The 16846-nt window shown below is 37.9% G+C and overlaps 1 protein-coding gene across 2 annotated transcripts in view; it reads right to left on the bottom strand.

Annotated features, from left to right (window-relative positions):
• Positions 1–393: 393 nt before the first annotated feature.
• kalrna (kalirin RhoGEF kinase a) overlaps positions 394–16846 on the bottom strand; it is a 277075-nt gene continuing 260622 nt past the window's right edge. For both annotated transcript variants that reach the window (XM_079619850.1, XM_079619849.1), the window contains 12 exons: positions 15624–15880; positions 13615–13750; positions 12465–12527; positions 8898–8925; positions 7650–7812; positions 6359–6480; positions 6149–6280; positions 5505–5669; positions 5344–5422; positions 5043–5243; positions 3237–3375; positions 394–1357 (listed from right to left, as the gene is read on the bottom strand). In XM_079619850.1, the coding sequence (XP_079475976.1) occupies positions 812–1357; positions 3237–3375; positions 5043–5243; positions 5344–5422; positions 5505–5669; positions 6149–6280; positions 6359–6480; positions 7650–7812; positions 8898–8925; positions 12465–12527; positions 13615–13750; positions 15624–15880 (2031 nt within the window). In that variant the 3' untranslated portion in view covers positions 394–811. The remainder of the gene's footprint in view (positions 1358–3236; positions 3376–5042; positions 5244–5343; positions 5423–5504; positions 5670–6148; positions 6281–6358; positions 6481–7649; positions 7813–8897; positions 8926–12464; positions 12528–13614; positions 13751–15623; positions 15881–16846) is intronic.

Genomic DNA, 16846 nt, shown 5'->3' on the forward strand with positions numbered 1-16846 from the left:
ATGATCGGTTCACGAGCAGCTTTAACTGAGGCTCGACAGCGATCTGACAGACACATTAAAGAGCCACAAAACGGTATTTATTGTTTAAATTAATGACCAAATTTGAAAGGTGAGACATTGTTTAATATGTTTAATATCAAAAGTAACCTTGTCGGACATAGCGACAGTAACTAAGGGGGGCGGGTCTTTGCGAACGGGCCATTGAAGATCGGATTTGTATTCATTTTGTGAAGACATATTTATGTGGCCAAGTGTAAAAGGAACCGTTTGAACAAATCAGACAGCTATCAGATAAGTAAAAAGTAAAAACACATGACCACATATGAACAGGCTCATAGATCACACATGATGTGCCATATTTGAATATGCGAACACAAATTAGTTTTTTTTTTTCATTTACTTAGCATAAACATTCGTCAAAACGTCCTTTTTTTTTGCAGGTCTGGAACAACACAAGTAAATGATGACAGAATTGTCATTTTTGGTTGAAATGTTCCTGTAAACCCTCTCAGTACAACTGAACATACAACAACACCCAACTACTGGTCTGTTTAAGTTCTAAAACAAATCACCCTAAGCCACTCCCACACATATGACAATCAATTATGTCACTACTCCTAGTTATTCCAGTGTCTTTGCAGTTTCTCAACCTATTAATCACTAATGGTCTCAAAAGTGTTGATCTCCCCGGGTCACAAGTCATCAGAGCAGGCCGATTATCTCTACAGGAAACACCGTGTACAGTAAGTGCACATTCCAAATGATATGATATAATGTAAATGATATTTAATGTTGAAGAATGCCCATCATCTCACAAGGTGTGTCCCATACTGCTGCTGACCAGTCCTTTAACGTTTGTCACAGGTCTGACTCCATGTAGCTGTTTGCGTCTGTCGATGAACGCAGCGAGTCTGACGGTGTCCAGTGGTGTTTTGGAGTAGTCTCCACTATGAGCGCTGACCCACGGGTGCTGCAGGCACGAGGCGGAGCTCGGCCTCTTTCTGGGGTCCTGGTTGAGCGTGGACACGATGAAGTCTTTGGCGGCCTGGCTGACGCCGCAGAAGTACTCCTCGGGGAAGCAGAAGTCCAGCCTGCAGATGTTGACGCAGGTCTCCTCCAGACTCTCGTCCAGGAACGGGGAGACTCCGCTGAGCAGGACGTAGGCCAGCACCCCTACACTCCACACATCTGTAGACAGGGACACCGGGGTGCCCTGGACGAGCTCTGGAGCGGCAAACTCAGGGTTCCCCAAGAGGAGATGCACGTAGCGGTGACCCGAAACCTGCACTGCGTCACCCAGATCCGAGAGCTTCACGCAAGGCACCGGCACGTGGAGGTCCACCAACAGATTTTCAGGCTGAGGAACAAGAAAGAGACTTTCAAGATTCTGCACTAGTTTTCTAGGTAACTTTGTTTTTGTGGTCACATACCTACATATTTGGGTGCTTGCTTGTACAAAACTCAAAATGCTAGCGTGATGTGGATGTGGATGGTTGCAAGGATGTTGGTATTTGGCTGCTGCTAGATACAGGCTTCTAGCAGATTTTATCAAAGTCCCTCGCAAAGAAAGTCAGTTCACTTGGCTGCCATGTTGGAAGTTATGCAAGACCAACTCCAATTAACTTAAATGTGGTAATACTAAAAACTCAAAAACATCTGACACAAGCCGTCTCTTAAATGTTGTTTCTTATGCTCAAATAACATTAAAGGGCACCTATTATGGAATTTTGAAATTTACCTTTCATGTAGTGTGTAACATAGATCTAAGTGAACAAAAACATCCTGCAAAGTTTGAAATATGAAAGTGCACCGTATATAAAGTTATTGTCTTTCAAAAGTAAGAGTCGACTCGGAGTCATTTTTATGAATCGTTAGAAGACCGAAGCTTTTTCTCTGACTAGATGACGTCAACTTGTCAAGTTATTTGAATACGATACGCCCACTTATTGCGCTCCAAGGCCAGGGAAAACTTGAAAACATCATGGGACCAGACGCTGTGTTCTGAAGTGCGACTCAAAAGCAAACTTTTTTCATCTGCCCAAGGAGGAGCATTTGAAGACTAAGTGGCTACAATTCATATATACAACTATACCACAGAAGTATAGTCCGAGCCTTGTGCTTTGCTCGCGCCATTTTGAAGACGAATTGCTTTACCAACTTAAATGCAATCAAACTTGGATTCGTGAGCCGGCTGATATTGAAGGAAGGTTCAGTTCCAAGTGTATTTGCATCAGCTTCCTCCTCCGTATCACAACCTGTAAGTGTTATTAATAATTGTTGCATTTATGTTTTATGTAGCATGCTTAATTATTTTGTTTGTTGTGTAAGCACCGTTTAGCTTCTAGTTCTTCAATGACAATTGTATTGAGATGTGAAGTGTTTGTCGTTGTTTTCGGAGTTGTCTTAGACTAATACCTCGTAGTAACGTAACTGCATTTTTTTTTTTTTTTGTAAAAACGTTATGTTTATGCATCGGGCTAATGCAAACAAAGACTGATTGTGCTTTTACAATATGAACTCTGGGCTATGCTCGCTAACATAACATTAAATTCTTTATCTTATTTTTAGTTTTTTACTACAAACTACAAAGCAGTGGACTTTAATCATTATTATAACACAATTTAATTGATAAAAGCATCATTGTACTCCGTGTTAAACAATAAGTATACCAATCACAACTGACTGGGTCATCTGACCAATCAACGCAGATTAGCGTCGCGCAAAGGAGGGGTTTGGAAAAATGAGTCGTTGAACGATTCATTTGGGAGTCGGTGAGCAAATCAGGTAAAAATAAATGCATATTATACGACAACAAAAGTGTTTTTTGTCATTGCATGCATGTAAAACTGCTGTTGGGGACTCCCTAAACAACATTAGGAACATTTTAAATGTCATAATAGGTGCCCTTTAAGAAGTGTATCTTTCAGGTCGGTCCTGCCAATGTGCAGTCTCAGGAGCTTTGCCGATTGACTCTTTTATTAAGTCTCCAGGACTTTCTCTATTATATCCATCATATTTTTTTGGCACTGCAGTTTCTCCCATTGACAGTAATATAAGTGAACAGTCTTTGAACAGTATATGCAGTCTTTGGTTTTATTTAGGTTTTTAGCACGCTGCTGCACAGTTAGTGTTGCAGTGCAGTTGCTAAGGTACTGCTTTGGATAAGTGTCTCCTAAACTTATACTTTTTTACTAAATAAGCTCTAAACATGCTGATGTGGTGGTATAATATTTCACCTTGAGGTCCAGATGAGCTACTCTGCATGTGTGCAGATGCTGCAGAGCTTCCAGTGTGTCTTTAATGAAGAACGCCACCTTCTCCTCCATCAGCTCATCGTGAGCCACTAGATAGTCCAGCAGACGTCCATCTTCAACACTGAACACACAAATATGATCACATCAATGTATGTCTTTCTTTTTTTTAAATACCAATTCTGAAACACTTGGATCTAGGTTTTAGGACTCAACACTCTTATTTGTTTATGGTCTTTGTGTTATCCAAGTCATACAGTTTTGGATTGGCATGAGTTTGAAAATGTGACAAAATGTTTGTTATGGTTCTTCAACCCTACTCCTGAGGACCAGGCTGTGTTCAAAATCACCCCATATACCCTCATCCACTATTCCCTATGTTAGTCCACTAATATAGTAGCCTGGCTCCGCCCTCCTACCTACTTCCGGTCAATTTTCATTTTCCTTCGGTACTACGTCTGGGTTTGCGGTATATTCGCAGGTTTTCTCCAGCCAATTTTTTACCGGTCCAATCAGCGAACAGAGGGAGTGGCTGAGAACGATGACATTGAGGTTGTGCGCTAGTCGTGCGTCACAAGTCACGACCAAATATTAGCGATTGGTTATGGCAGATCCAGAGTGGCTCTGGGCAGATCCAATAGCAATAACTTCAACAGAGTACGCCTTCAAGGAAGTTAATGCTTATCAATGGAGAGTGGCCAGACTCTCTGTACAAATTAAATGTATGACAGTCTGGTAGGTCCAGGCTACTAATATAGTCCACATCATAAACACATCACACTGAAGGAGTGAATGAAAACGACTGTGAATTTGGACACTGAGTGCGCCGGAAGAGCTGCCACTTTTGCATGCTTGATGTTTAATAATTATTTACCGTAAAATGGCTTTAGTAGAAATGAAAAGGTTTGTATTAAACTCTGTCATGGAAACTATGTATAAACCTTAAGTAAACAATTTAAAAATCAATTAAAAGGAATGTGTACCAATATGATATTACGCTGTACCCACATTGAACCAGTGGTTTGGAAAATGTATGGATGATTCAGCCATCTTCTGGTCAGACACAGGAATTCATTCTGCGTTTGAATCTCACAGTGCATTATGGGTATTCTCTAGCTGTTGAGTGTACATCCGTTGTATTGCGGTGCATTATGGGATTGAATGAGGGCACTCGATAGCGTCCACTGTGGTTTTGGACACCACTGCAATAGCTGTGCCCACAAACAGTGCCCTATAGTGCCCCACTGTCCTGCAGACTTTAGTTCTGACCCGAATCAAACACATCAAGCTCTTCGGGATCAGCTGAAAATACACCGGCAGGTGTGCTGAAGCAGGCTGGAAATAAACGTTGCTGGACAGTGGGTCCCCAGGATCAGGGTTGAAGATCTCACTTTAAAGATATTGATCATTTTTAAGATAAGCTCTCATATTCTACACTTCTGTAGCATCTTTTTACCTTGAAGTTCAACTGTCATCATGCTTGTCAAGTTTTTTTTGTTATACTAAAACATTATATGTTTACATATACATATACATATACATGTAAACAAAACTAAAACATGTTATACTTAAGTCATAATATACTGTACACCATCATTTTATTGGAACATTAGAACTAAACAAGCTATTTGTAGCATCAATACTTCTACATGTATTTGATAATATTGGCTAACTTCATTCTACCATAGCCCACTCTGTTCATCGGGATTGGCTTAATTGCTGTCTAGACATAAGTGATTTGTTTAGTCTAGGCCCATTACTGTTGTGTCAATGGAAGTGCTTTCCACTCACAGCTCCAGAACCAGCATGTAGGCCGTGGGCGACTCGTATGTGTCAATCAGCGCCACCAGCTGGGGATGCTGGACATGACGCAGGATATCGGCCTCATGGGCAACCTGCTCTTTCTTCTGCATCTTCTTATTGACACATTTCACAGCAACCTCCTTCTTACTGGCCTTGCTGAGACACTTCCTCACCACTGAGAAACGACCCCTGAAACAGAGAAGATATGAAAAAAAATGCCAGAGTTTGTTACTGACAAAATGAATAGTGCTAGACTGCTTTTTAACAAAGGTAAAATGTATATATTTACCGTCCAATTTCACATAATTCTGTGAACGCAGATTCAAAGTTGTCTTTCCACTGGATTCCAGTGCCGTCATATGTTGAGGCTTGATGAAAGAGAGAAAGAGAAAAAAAAGAAAGAAATGTGTTTGGAACAAAGAGTCTCTTTGGTGATTTGGTTGTCCTCACCTGTGCTGGGTAGAGTCACCATGTTTGAGGGTTCACTGGGTGGGCTGATGCCCCAGGGGTTACTGGCGCTGACTCTGAACTGATAGTGCCCACCAGGAATCAGATTCTCAATCTTCACACACACATCTGTAGTGGAGACCACCGACTTCTGCCACACCAGAGAGTCTGCACACAAGATCAGACACACACATTTGTGAACCCAAAGCTGGATGATTAAAACATGGACATGACACAGATCCATGTCACAAGATTAACTTTGCAGACAAAATGGTATGCATGGATCTGGATACATTTTATTTTATTTTTTTATGTACGCTACTGTTCAAAAGTTTCTGCTCTTATAAACTTTCTAATTATGAGAGAATCCTGAAAAAAATGATTTCCACAAAATGTTCATTAGCTATTTTAATAAAACATTGACAATAATAAGAATAATTCAGAAGGATTTCAGAAGGATCACGTGACATTGAAGACTGGAGTAATAGCTGCTGAAAATTCAGCGTTGCCATCATATTAATAAATTACATTTATTAATTACAAAATAGCTATGATCGCAAAATAGTGTCCCTCATTACAACAGAAATAGTTCTCTCGGTGGTCGTTTGTCAGTGTTGCTGTGTATTTGACAGCGTGTAATGGTTCACCTTCCTGCCTGTACTCCACAGTGTAGCTGGAGATGGTGGAGTTGCCCGAGCTGACTGGAGGAAGCCAGTGGACTATCACTGCAGTGCTGCTGGCCTCCTGAGCCACGGGTCGAGCAGGGGCTGCTGGGATACCTGGACCACACAACAACCGCGATTACAGATGATCAAGATCTACAACACACATCTTTACTTCTCTTTGCGTCTTCTCACCTTGTACTTTAATAGATGCAGATGAGGAGGCTGTGCCAAGATCATTCACAGCCACACACGTGTAGATGCCAGTGTCCTGTGGCATTAGATTGCAGATCTTCAACACTATATCACCCGTATCCCTAAAGTGGATCAGGCACAACACACAGAGGGAGAAAGTTATTTTCAGATAAACAAATAGCACAATTAAGCCAATTATATTTACAAATCGATTCACACATGACAATCTGTCATATAAAATAGCTTATTCAGTACAAAAACACAAAATAACCTGTTATTGCAAAACATAAAATCAACATTCTGCATTTATAACAGGAAATAGGTCAAAAGTCATACAGTGAGTCATATAACAAACTTGAGAATCAGATTTGGGGATGTATTTGAACTTTGTTATGTTCTCCATAGAGAGTTAAAGATGTGATAATAAACAGATCGTTGTAGCAGTGGTTGGGGAGTAGAAAAAAAATCCCAAATATGTATTTTGGTTGTATATTGCTCTTGTATAAGTGTGTTACGAGCCACAGTCAGTGGTGCAGTGGAGAATAATAATAAGAAGAACAAACCTGAGGAATCATGGGACAGTTACATAACAGTGAGACTTATGAGGTCACATGGGTACAGTTTTCCCACAGACCCAACTCAGATTACATGATCTGAAATTGAATATAAAACATTTCTCTAATCCTGAACAATTTCCTGAAACCAATCAGTGTCTTACACCCAAATATTTATACTAAGCCCCTCCTTCCGAAATGCTCAGAGTGCTCTGATTGGCCAGCTGACCCAGTGCGCTGTGATTGGCCAAACACTTTAAGCATTTGTCTGGAAAGTTACACCCTTTACCAAAACCGCAAGCTTCCGCTTCCAAGGCCTCACAAGCAATTGTAAACACAAACGGTTAATGTTCTCTGTGTGACCATATCAGTGTAAGCCTGAGTCCGATTATGAAAATGTGGATTGACCAGAGCACAACTTGTGTATAGCTGGCCTTGTGCTCTCCCGGGGTCAGGGAAGTGTCCTCCATTAAATGTGCTGAACACAAGCAAACTTTTGGGTTGTAACTTACAGCTCAGGAACAGTGTTATAAACACACCTTAACAACTGATTCCTAATTTCTTCAGTTTTAAATCCCTTTTGTGGGAAACTATGAGTTTTGTAACTGCACTTCGGCCACCGTAACAAACAGATACAGATACACACTAAAGCAAGTGGAAAACACACGGCCTCTTCACCTTTGCCGAGAGTTTCATGTCTCATGCTCACAGTGTTGTGATTGACTGTGGATTTGTACCTGATGTTGATAGTGAATCGGTTATTGTTGACCAGCAGGCTCTGATCGGGTCCTTTCAGGGTGATCGTGGGCTTGGGTCGAGCGCACACTTTACAGCACAGGACCACCGTCTCGCCCAGAGCACACGACACGTCCGCTAGAGGCGTCAGGAACTCTGGAGACACTGCGTTACAGAGCCGACACGTGATTCAAATCACACTGCAGTTATTTATTAACACACATAATTTTTAATCCACATAATAATAATATAGAATTTCACATGGCTTGGCGACATTTATGGTGTTATTGTTCAATATTTCAATGAGTTAGATGTACATTTCAGATATCTTTCAGATATCTTATATTTTATGTCTCTTGATTTGTTTTATTTGTATTATATGCTCTGTATAAAGTATGTATTTTATTAATTTTATTTATTTTTCTGTACAGCACTTTGGTCCACTTCGGTTGTTTTAAAATGCTTTATAAATAAAGATCTTTGATTGATTGATTGATCTTCGCTATGCATTAAAACGTATAAGCTAATTGGGTGAAATTATTCAATTTAAATTCAGTGTATATCAGATGCCTGTATACAAATAATACACACAACCAACCAACATAAATATATGTGTGTGTGTGTATATATGTATATATATATATATATATGTGTGTGTGTGTGTGTATATATGTATATATATATATATATATATATATATATATATATATATATACACATATATATACACACACACACACACATATATATATACATATATATACACACACACACACACACACACACACACACACACACACATGTATGTATATATATATATATATATATATATATATATATATATATATATATATATGTGTATGTATATATGTGTATGTATGTAGGTATTATGGTATGTTGGTATATGTATGAATTTATATATATACACACACACATACACATTATGTATGTATGTATGTATGTATGTATGCATGTATGTATGTATGTATGTATGTATGCATGTATGTATACATACATACATACATACATACATACATATTCACACACATAGACACAGACACACACAGTACCCGTCAAAAGTTTGTTATCAGAAGTATGTACAGGCTACATGCATTGCTCATTGTCCTGCACATAATTATCTACATATCTAAATGTGTTACAATTTTAAAGTAAATGGGGGCATTTCCCCCATCTTTACCCTACTAGTGAAAAATACAAACATCAAAGCATCTGTACATTCATAAACTCACCCTCTTGGATGAAATTAGGGTTCAACAACTGCAAAACAGACAGATGAGTGTTACAGACGCATACACAGATGCAGCGTTTCAGAGGGTCAATTAAAAGCACTGATAGTTTCTACACACAAATAAAGAAGGAAAGCTTTATGTTGTGTCACTTCAGCACAAGCCAGCAGAGGGCAGTGCATCGCATGTGAGACAGACACAGGCTGGATTTGAAAGGGCAATACGACTGGTACTATTTCTGCCGTATAAACAGTGTTGGGGGAAGTAAATATTTCGAGTAATGTGTTGATTATATTTTATGGAAAGTAATGCATTACGTTACTTTTGTGTTACTTTTTCGCACCTGGGCTTGCTTGTTTGTTTTAGAATAACAAAAAACAAAAAGAAGTAATTTTTTTGCCCAATACAAAGGTCCTTATACACCAAAAGTGAAATGAATAAGCCTCAGGCTGAAGGAAATGCACATTCACTCCTGTACAGTAGAGGGCGCCGCCCAAACAAACCTTTCAGCTGCTGCCATTCTGGAATACAGAAGAATTGGACCCAGGAGAAGAAAGTTTAAAGCAGTGTTCGAAATCGAGCCCTATACCCTCATTTGAAACATAGCAAACTGGCAGCTCCAATAGTAATGAAACTATTTATCTTGATATCTGTCATTGAAACTATTAGATTTTTTTTATGATGGTTTATGTATGCTAATCAACAAAAGCAATTCATACCTATATGATATTACGCTGTACCCACATTGGACCAGCGGTTTGGAAAATGTATGGATGATTCAGCCATCTTCTGGTCAGACACAGGAATTCATTTGACGCTTGACTCTCACAGTGCATTATGGGTATTCTCTAGCCATTGAGCGTATATCAGTTGTTCACTATTGCAGTGCATTGTGGGATTGAATGAGTGCACTCAATAACGTCCACTAGTTTGTACACCACTACAAATGGCTGTCCCCTCAAACAGTGCCCTATTTAAGGGTATAGGGGGCAATTTCGGACCTAACATCCTTAGCTCAGCAATACAAAAAGAGAAAGAAACACAAATGTTATGTCTATCAAAAGTCATTTTTGCTTATTAATTTGGCTAATTTGGATCATAAAAGGTCAGCAGCAAAGGCATTGATTAATAAAGTGAGATTAAATACATACAGTATATGTGTGTAATTCAGAGGTGGACAAAGTACACAACTTCCTTACTTGAGTAAAAGTACAGATACTACTGGTCAAATATTACTCCGTTACAAATAAAAGTTGTAAAGACCGATGTTTACTTAAGTAAAAGTACAGAAGTACTCATTTTTAAAAGTACTTAAGTGTAAAAGTAAATGTCAATGCATTGTTTTATTATCGTTGCATTGTTGCATGTAATAACCAATTTACAGTACCGTATGCCTCTGAATCTATGCCTGCCTACCCTCATATCAATATCACATTTATTTCTAGAACACAGTTCCAGTCGTGGGATTGAATAAGTCACTCAATAATGTCCACAATGGTTTCGGACACACAAATGGCTGTTCCCAGTTGTTTGGCTTTTAGTATGAACTGTCATCTATAAGCTAGTGTGCTCCAAAACAATGACAAAATTCGGATTTAGACCAAACCCAACGTTGCAAATTAAAATCATGTTGATGTCAGAATCCAATGTCAGATTGACGTTAATCTCCAACGTTGGACAGACGTTGTATTGTGGTTGAAAATCGGTTGACGTCAGAAACCAACATCAATCGAGTTCTGACGTCAACCCGACTTTACAACCAAAATGCAACCAAAATCATCCCTGACGTTACTACTTTCTACTCAAGGCCCTTGACAGAAATGTAGTGGAGTAAAAAGTACGATATTTGTTTTTCAAATGTAGTGAAGTAAAAGTAAAAGTTTCCAGAAAAAATAATACTCAAGTAAAGTACAGATACTCAAAAAGTGTACTTAAGTACAGTACTCAAGTAAATGTACTTTGTTACTGTCCACCTCTGGTGTAATTTAACATAATTATTGCAGGTTTGCGTTTTACTGTTTTCATTTTGAGGAATACTGAATCTGTTTTTATGCGAGTGAGACGAGTAAACGCTAACATATAGTGTAGAGCTACAATAACCATCATGTTTACACACAACGCCTCTGCACTTACTCACGGTCTCTCTGTCAGTCAATACATTAATTAATAACTTTTTTTACAACAATAATTAACCATCACTGAACTTACTTATGTTGGACTGACGCTATTTTCTTCTAGAAACAAACTCCATAAAGCTGCCAAAAGCGTTTTTTAAACAATCTGTATTGTAATGTGCTTTATAAATAAAGGTAACTTGACTTGGCATGGGAAAACAAAGTAACTTACTTAAAAACTTAACTGATATTTTGTTGAAAATTTAAAAGTAATGCATTACTTTAGTTAGCCTACTTGGAAAAAGTAATCTGATTATGTAACTCGCATTACTTGTAATGTGTTTCCCCCAACACTATATACATATATGGGAGAAATATTAACAGTATGAATGCTATTTGGTATTCTTCTGCTGTGTATGTTCAGAATAGCACACCATACTATTGATACAATGTCTGTAGTGTGCTACTGTATATCGTGTAGAAGGAGTAAACCTCACTTCAGACCAACATATATTGGCCTAAATGAGAAGAGTATACAGCTAAAGCACACTGCTTGTGATTTCCAAAACACAATGCACTCCAACTGATTTAGGATTTCTAGTGAGATGTATTAAAGTGTAATAAACACAAATATCTCTTTTATTTGACAGGCAACACACACTGGCTGTCGGAATGAAGGTCAGTTATAAGAGCCAATCACCTCTCTGATAGAGGCATCACATGGTCTCTCTGCTCTAGAACAGTGACAACAAGTCATTTGAAGAAGAAAATGATACTTCTGTCAGGTTTTTGCAGGTTGGCCACTGACTAAACACACTTTCTCCAGAGCTTTGATGAATGAAACATGCACTCAGTGAGATCATGTGACAGCAGCTGTTCTCTTTGAGACAATGCAAAAGCTTTTCACTAGGGTTGAGGCCCGTTCACATCAAGACAGATAACTATAATAACCATAACTATATTAGCATCCACACCAGCTGACGCTAATAACGTTCTGTTTATCATAAGCTCATGTGGTTCTGTCGTCTCAAGCTCTTTAAAGTCGGGTGAATTTGGATTGGATGTCAATGTTTTATCATTAATAAGCTGTAAAAAAGTTGTTCTGGAAGTGAGCTCAGCAATATCATCCCTTGGTGTTGTTATCGTTATAGTTGTGGTGTGGACTGGAATTAGAATGATTGTGAAAACTTTATAGTTTACGTTATAGTTATCATCCGTGGTGTGAACGGCCCTTTATACCAATAACTCCACACAATTAGTTAAAATAATACATAACCAACAACAACTTAGGCCAAATAAAATGTACAAGGGGTTACAACGCAAGTAACAACTTGGAGCTTCAAAAGCTGTACCTATTTACTATTCAATTCAGTTTATTAAAAAAATAATGCTACCAATAAATACATAAATATCTATTAATCTACTGGGCAGCATGCATTGAGATCAGCATCTCTACCTCCATACTAGTTTTGGGGTCTAGATCGTCCTCACAATCGGACTCGTCTGAGCTGCGGGACGCCTGTGGTTCGGGTCGAGAGAGAAACATGTTACACACACTTACAGATACAGGAATACAGCGGATTCAAACCCGGAAACCCACCACAAAATGACAGGAATACAACTATCATATCATTAATACAGCAGTCATATCATTAATTTTAAAAAAATAGGAAAATTTAAATAAATAGTATTTTACCAAATCATAATAAGGATAATAATAAAAAAGTTTATAAAACAAATGTTATTTGGGATCTAATATATATACAGGTGAAATTAGAAAAATTTGAATATCGTGCAAAAGTTGTTATTTCAGTACACTGTAAAAAAAAAAAATCATTTATCACAACTTTTTATATTTTGTCAAATCAACTTCGATAACTAATGAAGATAACATACTATTTTGAGTTTCTGTTTATTAAACCATTCTTCTTCATTGTATTAACTTTTTTGAGTTAGACCAAATGTTTTTTTTTTACAGTGTAATTCAACTTAAAAGGTGAAATTATATTGAACTCATTACATTGAAAAAGTGAGATATTTCAAGTCTTTATTTGTTATAATTTTCGATGATTATGGCTTACAGCTTATGAAAACCCCCAAAAACAAAATTAGAATATTGTGAAAAGGTTTTCATAAGCTGTAAGCCATAATCCTCAACATTATAACAAATAAAGGCTTGAAATATCTCACTTTGCATGTAATGAGTCTATATAATATATTAGTTTCACCTTTTAAGATGAATTATGAAATAAATGAACTTTTGCACGATAATACAATTTTTGAGTTTCACCTGTAGATGCTATATATACCTGTATATATATATAAAGATTATAATACATTATGCATTTATAGTCATGCAGTTGTTAGCAGATTATGTCGTAATCATTCAACTTTTCTAATTAAAATATATAATGGCTTTTTAAAAAAATGGAACAAAAGCCAATATTTGAAACAATGTGTGTTTCTGTCAGTGTCATGCTGTCATTAACGCAAGTGGCGTGAGTGATGTGTTCAGTGTTTATTTCCACACAGGTGAGGATGCAGCGCACGCACACACACACGCACACACACACACACGCACACACACCCCTCATCCTCTTACTCACTTTCTCAGTGACCTTGCTGCTGAGAATTTCCTTTGGCTTACGCAGTCCATTCTCAACTTTTATGTCACTTTTGAGCGGCGCACTGTCCTTCTCTGCACGCTTGCGAGCGCGAAGCGTGTTCCACGAGAGAGATTTCCTGTCGTGTCAAAACATCAAGTTGTCAAACCCACACACGCTGGCGGAAATGCAAATCGAACAGCGGGGAAAAGCAAATTAAAGTGCTTGAGGGGGGAAATTATTTCAGGAGGGAAAAAGGGAGGGCCAAAAAAAAGAAAGAAACCACAAACAGTGCAGGTGACCTATTTTTATCATCATCCAGTTCCATTTATAGAAGCCTCAAAAAGTTTTTGGACACTCAAGTACAGCATTCAAATGTTCATAAGTGACTTACATTAGTGTGTATTCTGAAGTGTGGCCAAATATTCTCTTTATTTGAGTGTATAATCTTGTACAGTTTATTCTTCATTTTATTATATTAACAAAAGTTTGGGGTCGGTAATATTATATATATATATTAAATTAATACTTTTATTCAGCAAGGATCCAATAAATTGATCAAAAGTGGCAGTAAAGACATTGTTTTTGACATTTGACAATGTTTCAGTTCTTTTACTTTCTGTTCAAAGAATCCGGAAAAAAATGTCTACAGTTTCCACTAAATAATTACGCGGCACATCTGTTTTCCATGTTGATGATAATAAAAATGTTTCTTGAGAATTTTTTTCTAAATGATCATGTGACACTGAAGACTGGAGTAATGTTCCATCAAAGGAATACATTACATTTGACAATATTTCCAAATAGAAAGTAAAAATATTCCACAATATTAATGTTTTACTGCATTTCTGATCAAATAAATGCAGCCTCGGTGAGCAGAAGAGACTTCATTCAAAAACATAAAATTAATAAAACTTGGAAGGATAGTGTGTATATAAATCTACATCCTTACACCACGGTGGACACATGGTTTGTGTGAGAACAGCAATCATTCATATTATTCACAGTAAAGTCTTGCTTCACACACAAACCTGTCACACTGTCAAGGACCACGGAGGTTAGTACAAACGCAAAATAAGTGTTCTACACACTACAATACGAAATAAAACAAATGAAAGACATAATAAAAATAAGAGGCACCACTTCTACACTGCAAACACAATGAAGGATTTCTTCACATGTACTATTAGCAGTCACTTGGCACTTTTATTTTATATTAAAACAAAAGCAGTCTATTTGACTAAGCCGTGTTAAGTCATGCGCATGTCAAAATTTTATTTTACATATTTAATATAATACATTTCAAATCATTAGTTACACTACAACATTGCAACTGTAGTTCTATTGCACAAACCTGACTTCATTAATAAAGATTGACTTAAATAGTGCAAAAGGCTCTTTACAGGAATGTGCTACAAACAGTAAACAAACCAACAGTATGTACAGTAAATGGCCAACATGTGATCCTGTAGAAGAAAACAAAAGAAAAGTCTATACAAAAATACAAATACTTAAAACAAATACATAATCTATAAAAAAAAAATTGCCATAGACAACAGTATATGTTCTCCGCCAGGAGAAACAGGCCAAATCCTTCAGACGGCCTTCCTTTCACTTTTTCTTTTTTCTTTTCACACACACAGAAACAAAAAGAAAAATCATATCAACAAAAAAAACAAAAAACAACGAAAATGGTGTTAGCAAATGAAATAAGTGTCCAGACGTGTCCATTTCCACACTGATGTAAGATTCTTGGCAAATCCTCAGCCTACAAAACAACAACGACGTGGCTTCGCTAAAGTCCTTTCAACGTTTATCTGTTTGTTTTTTAACTTCTAGCCCAGAAAAAAAGCTCAAGAAGAAAATCAAATCTTCCCGTGCAAAATGGTCCAAAGCATCCGGGTTAGTTCCAACAGAATGGGGTGGGGGAGGGTGTTCAAAAACGGGCGTGCAGTTTAAGAAGAAAAAAAAAAATCCAATCATAGTTCCAGTTAGTATTGACTGACACTTACTTGATGTTTGAGTCTGCAGCCGTGTCTATGAGGGGTTTAGTGAGGGGGCCCAAGACGTGTCCCGGGACCCAGCCCTCCGCAGCGGGTGATTGGCTGTTAGCGGGTCGATACACCAGGTACATGTTCTGCTGGTTCGTGGCCAGTATCTGCACTGCCTCACCCTGCGTGACACAGATCTCGTTCTCTTTCAGTGCGTTATAGTCCTGAGTCACCATCAAGGAGGACGACGTTCCGTTGCAGCCCACACCGTCAAACTGCTGTGGGAAACACACGCGGCGTACAGAGAGCAACACACACGGTTAAAACACTTAATACTGTACGTCAACCAAACCCTAATCTTCAGTAGTTAAGAACACCAACACATCTTTTAAAGGATGCTTAGGTTATGGAGTTGTGTAATGCACAGCACATGCTGAATTTTCAGTGGGTTGTTTTTCAAATGTCAAGGATGACAAGCTTCCCACTGAGGGACAGTACATTTCTAGACACTGGACAACAGTGAGTGTGTCAGTAATACTGATGAAAACTGGAACTATGGAAAATATGAATATCCCGGATTCTCTGTCAAACAATTTCTCTGTGAGGTGTGAAATGCTATGAATTGTGATTTATATTACTGCGTAACGTCAACATGAAATAGTATTTGCAGGCCATTTTCGCAATCTAATTTCATGAATATTTCAAAAGTTTACTTTGAAAGTAAGTGGGCAGGTAATCTTGATTTTGCCAAGTAAGACATGTTCCTGGATCAACATATTTGGTTGATCCTGGAATAACATTCCTGTCCCAAAATGTAGTCCTTACCCTATCCATAACTTTTCCCTAAAATCAGAGAGATATGACAGGTGAATAACACTGATGTAGAAGCACCTGATTCTGGTTCTAAGCCTAAACTTGACATAAACTGTAAACTTGTCCCTCAAATCTGATTGGTTGATTGGATTGTTGTTCCAGGATCAACAAAGATGTTGACCAAGGAGATCACCGTGATTTTGCCCAGTAAGATTGACATATTTTGTTGATCCTGGAACAACATTATTGTCCGAAACATGTAGTCCTACTGTAACCCTATCCCTACGCCTAACCTAATGAGGGAAATGATAGGCTAACAACACTGAAGTAGAAGCACCTAACCCTGTTGTAAGCCTAAACTTGAAAAACTGTAAATTTGTCCCTCAAATCTGACTGGTTGATTGGAAAGTTGTTCCAGGATCAACAAAGAT

This window comes from Phoxinus phoxinus, assembly GCF_949152265.1.
Source record: "Phoxinus phoxinus genome assembly, chromosome: 7".
NCBI lineage: Eukaryota > Metazoa > Chordata > Actinopteri > Cypriniformes > Leuciscidae > Phoxinus > Phoxinus phoxinus.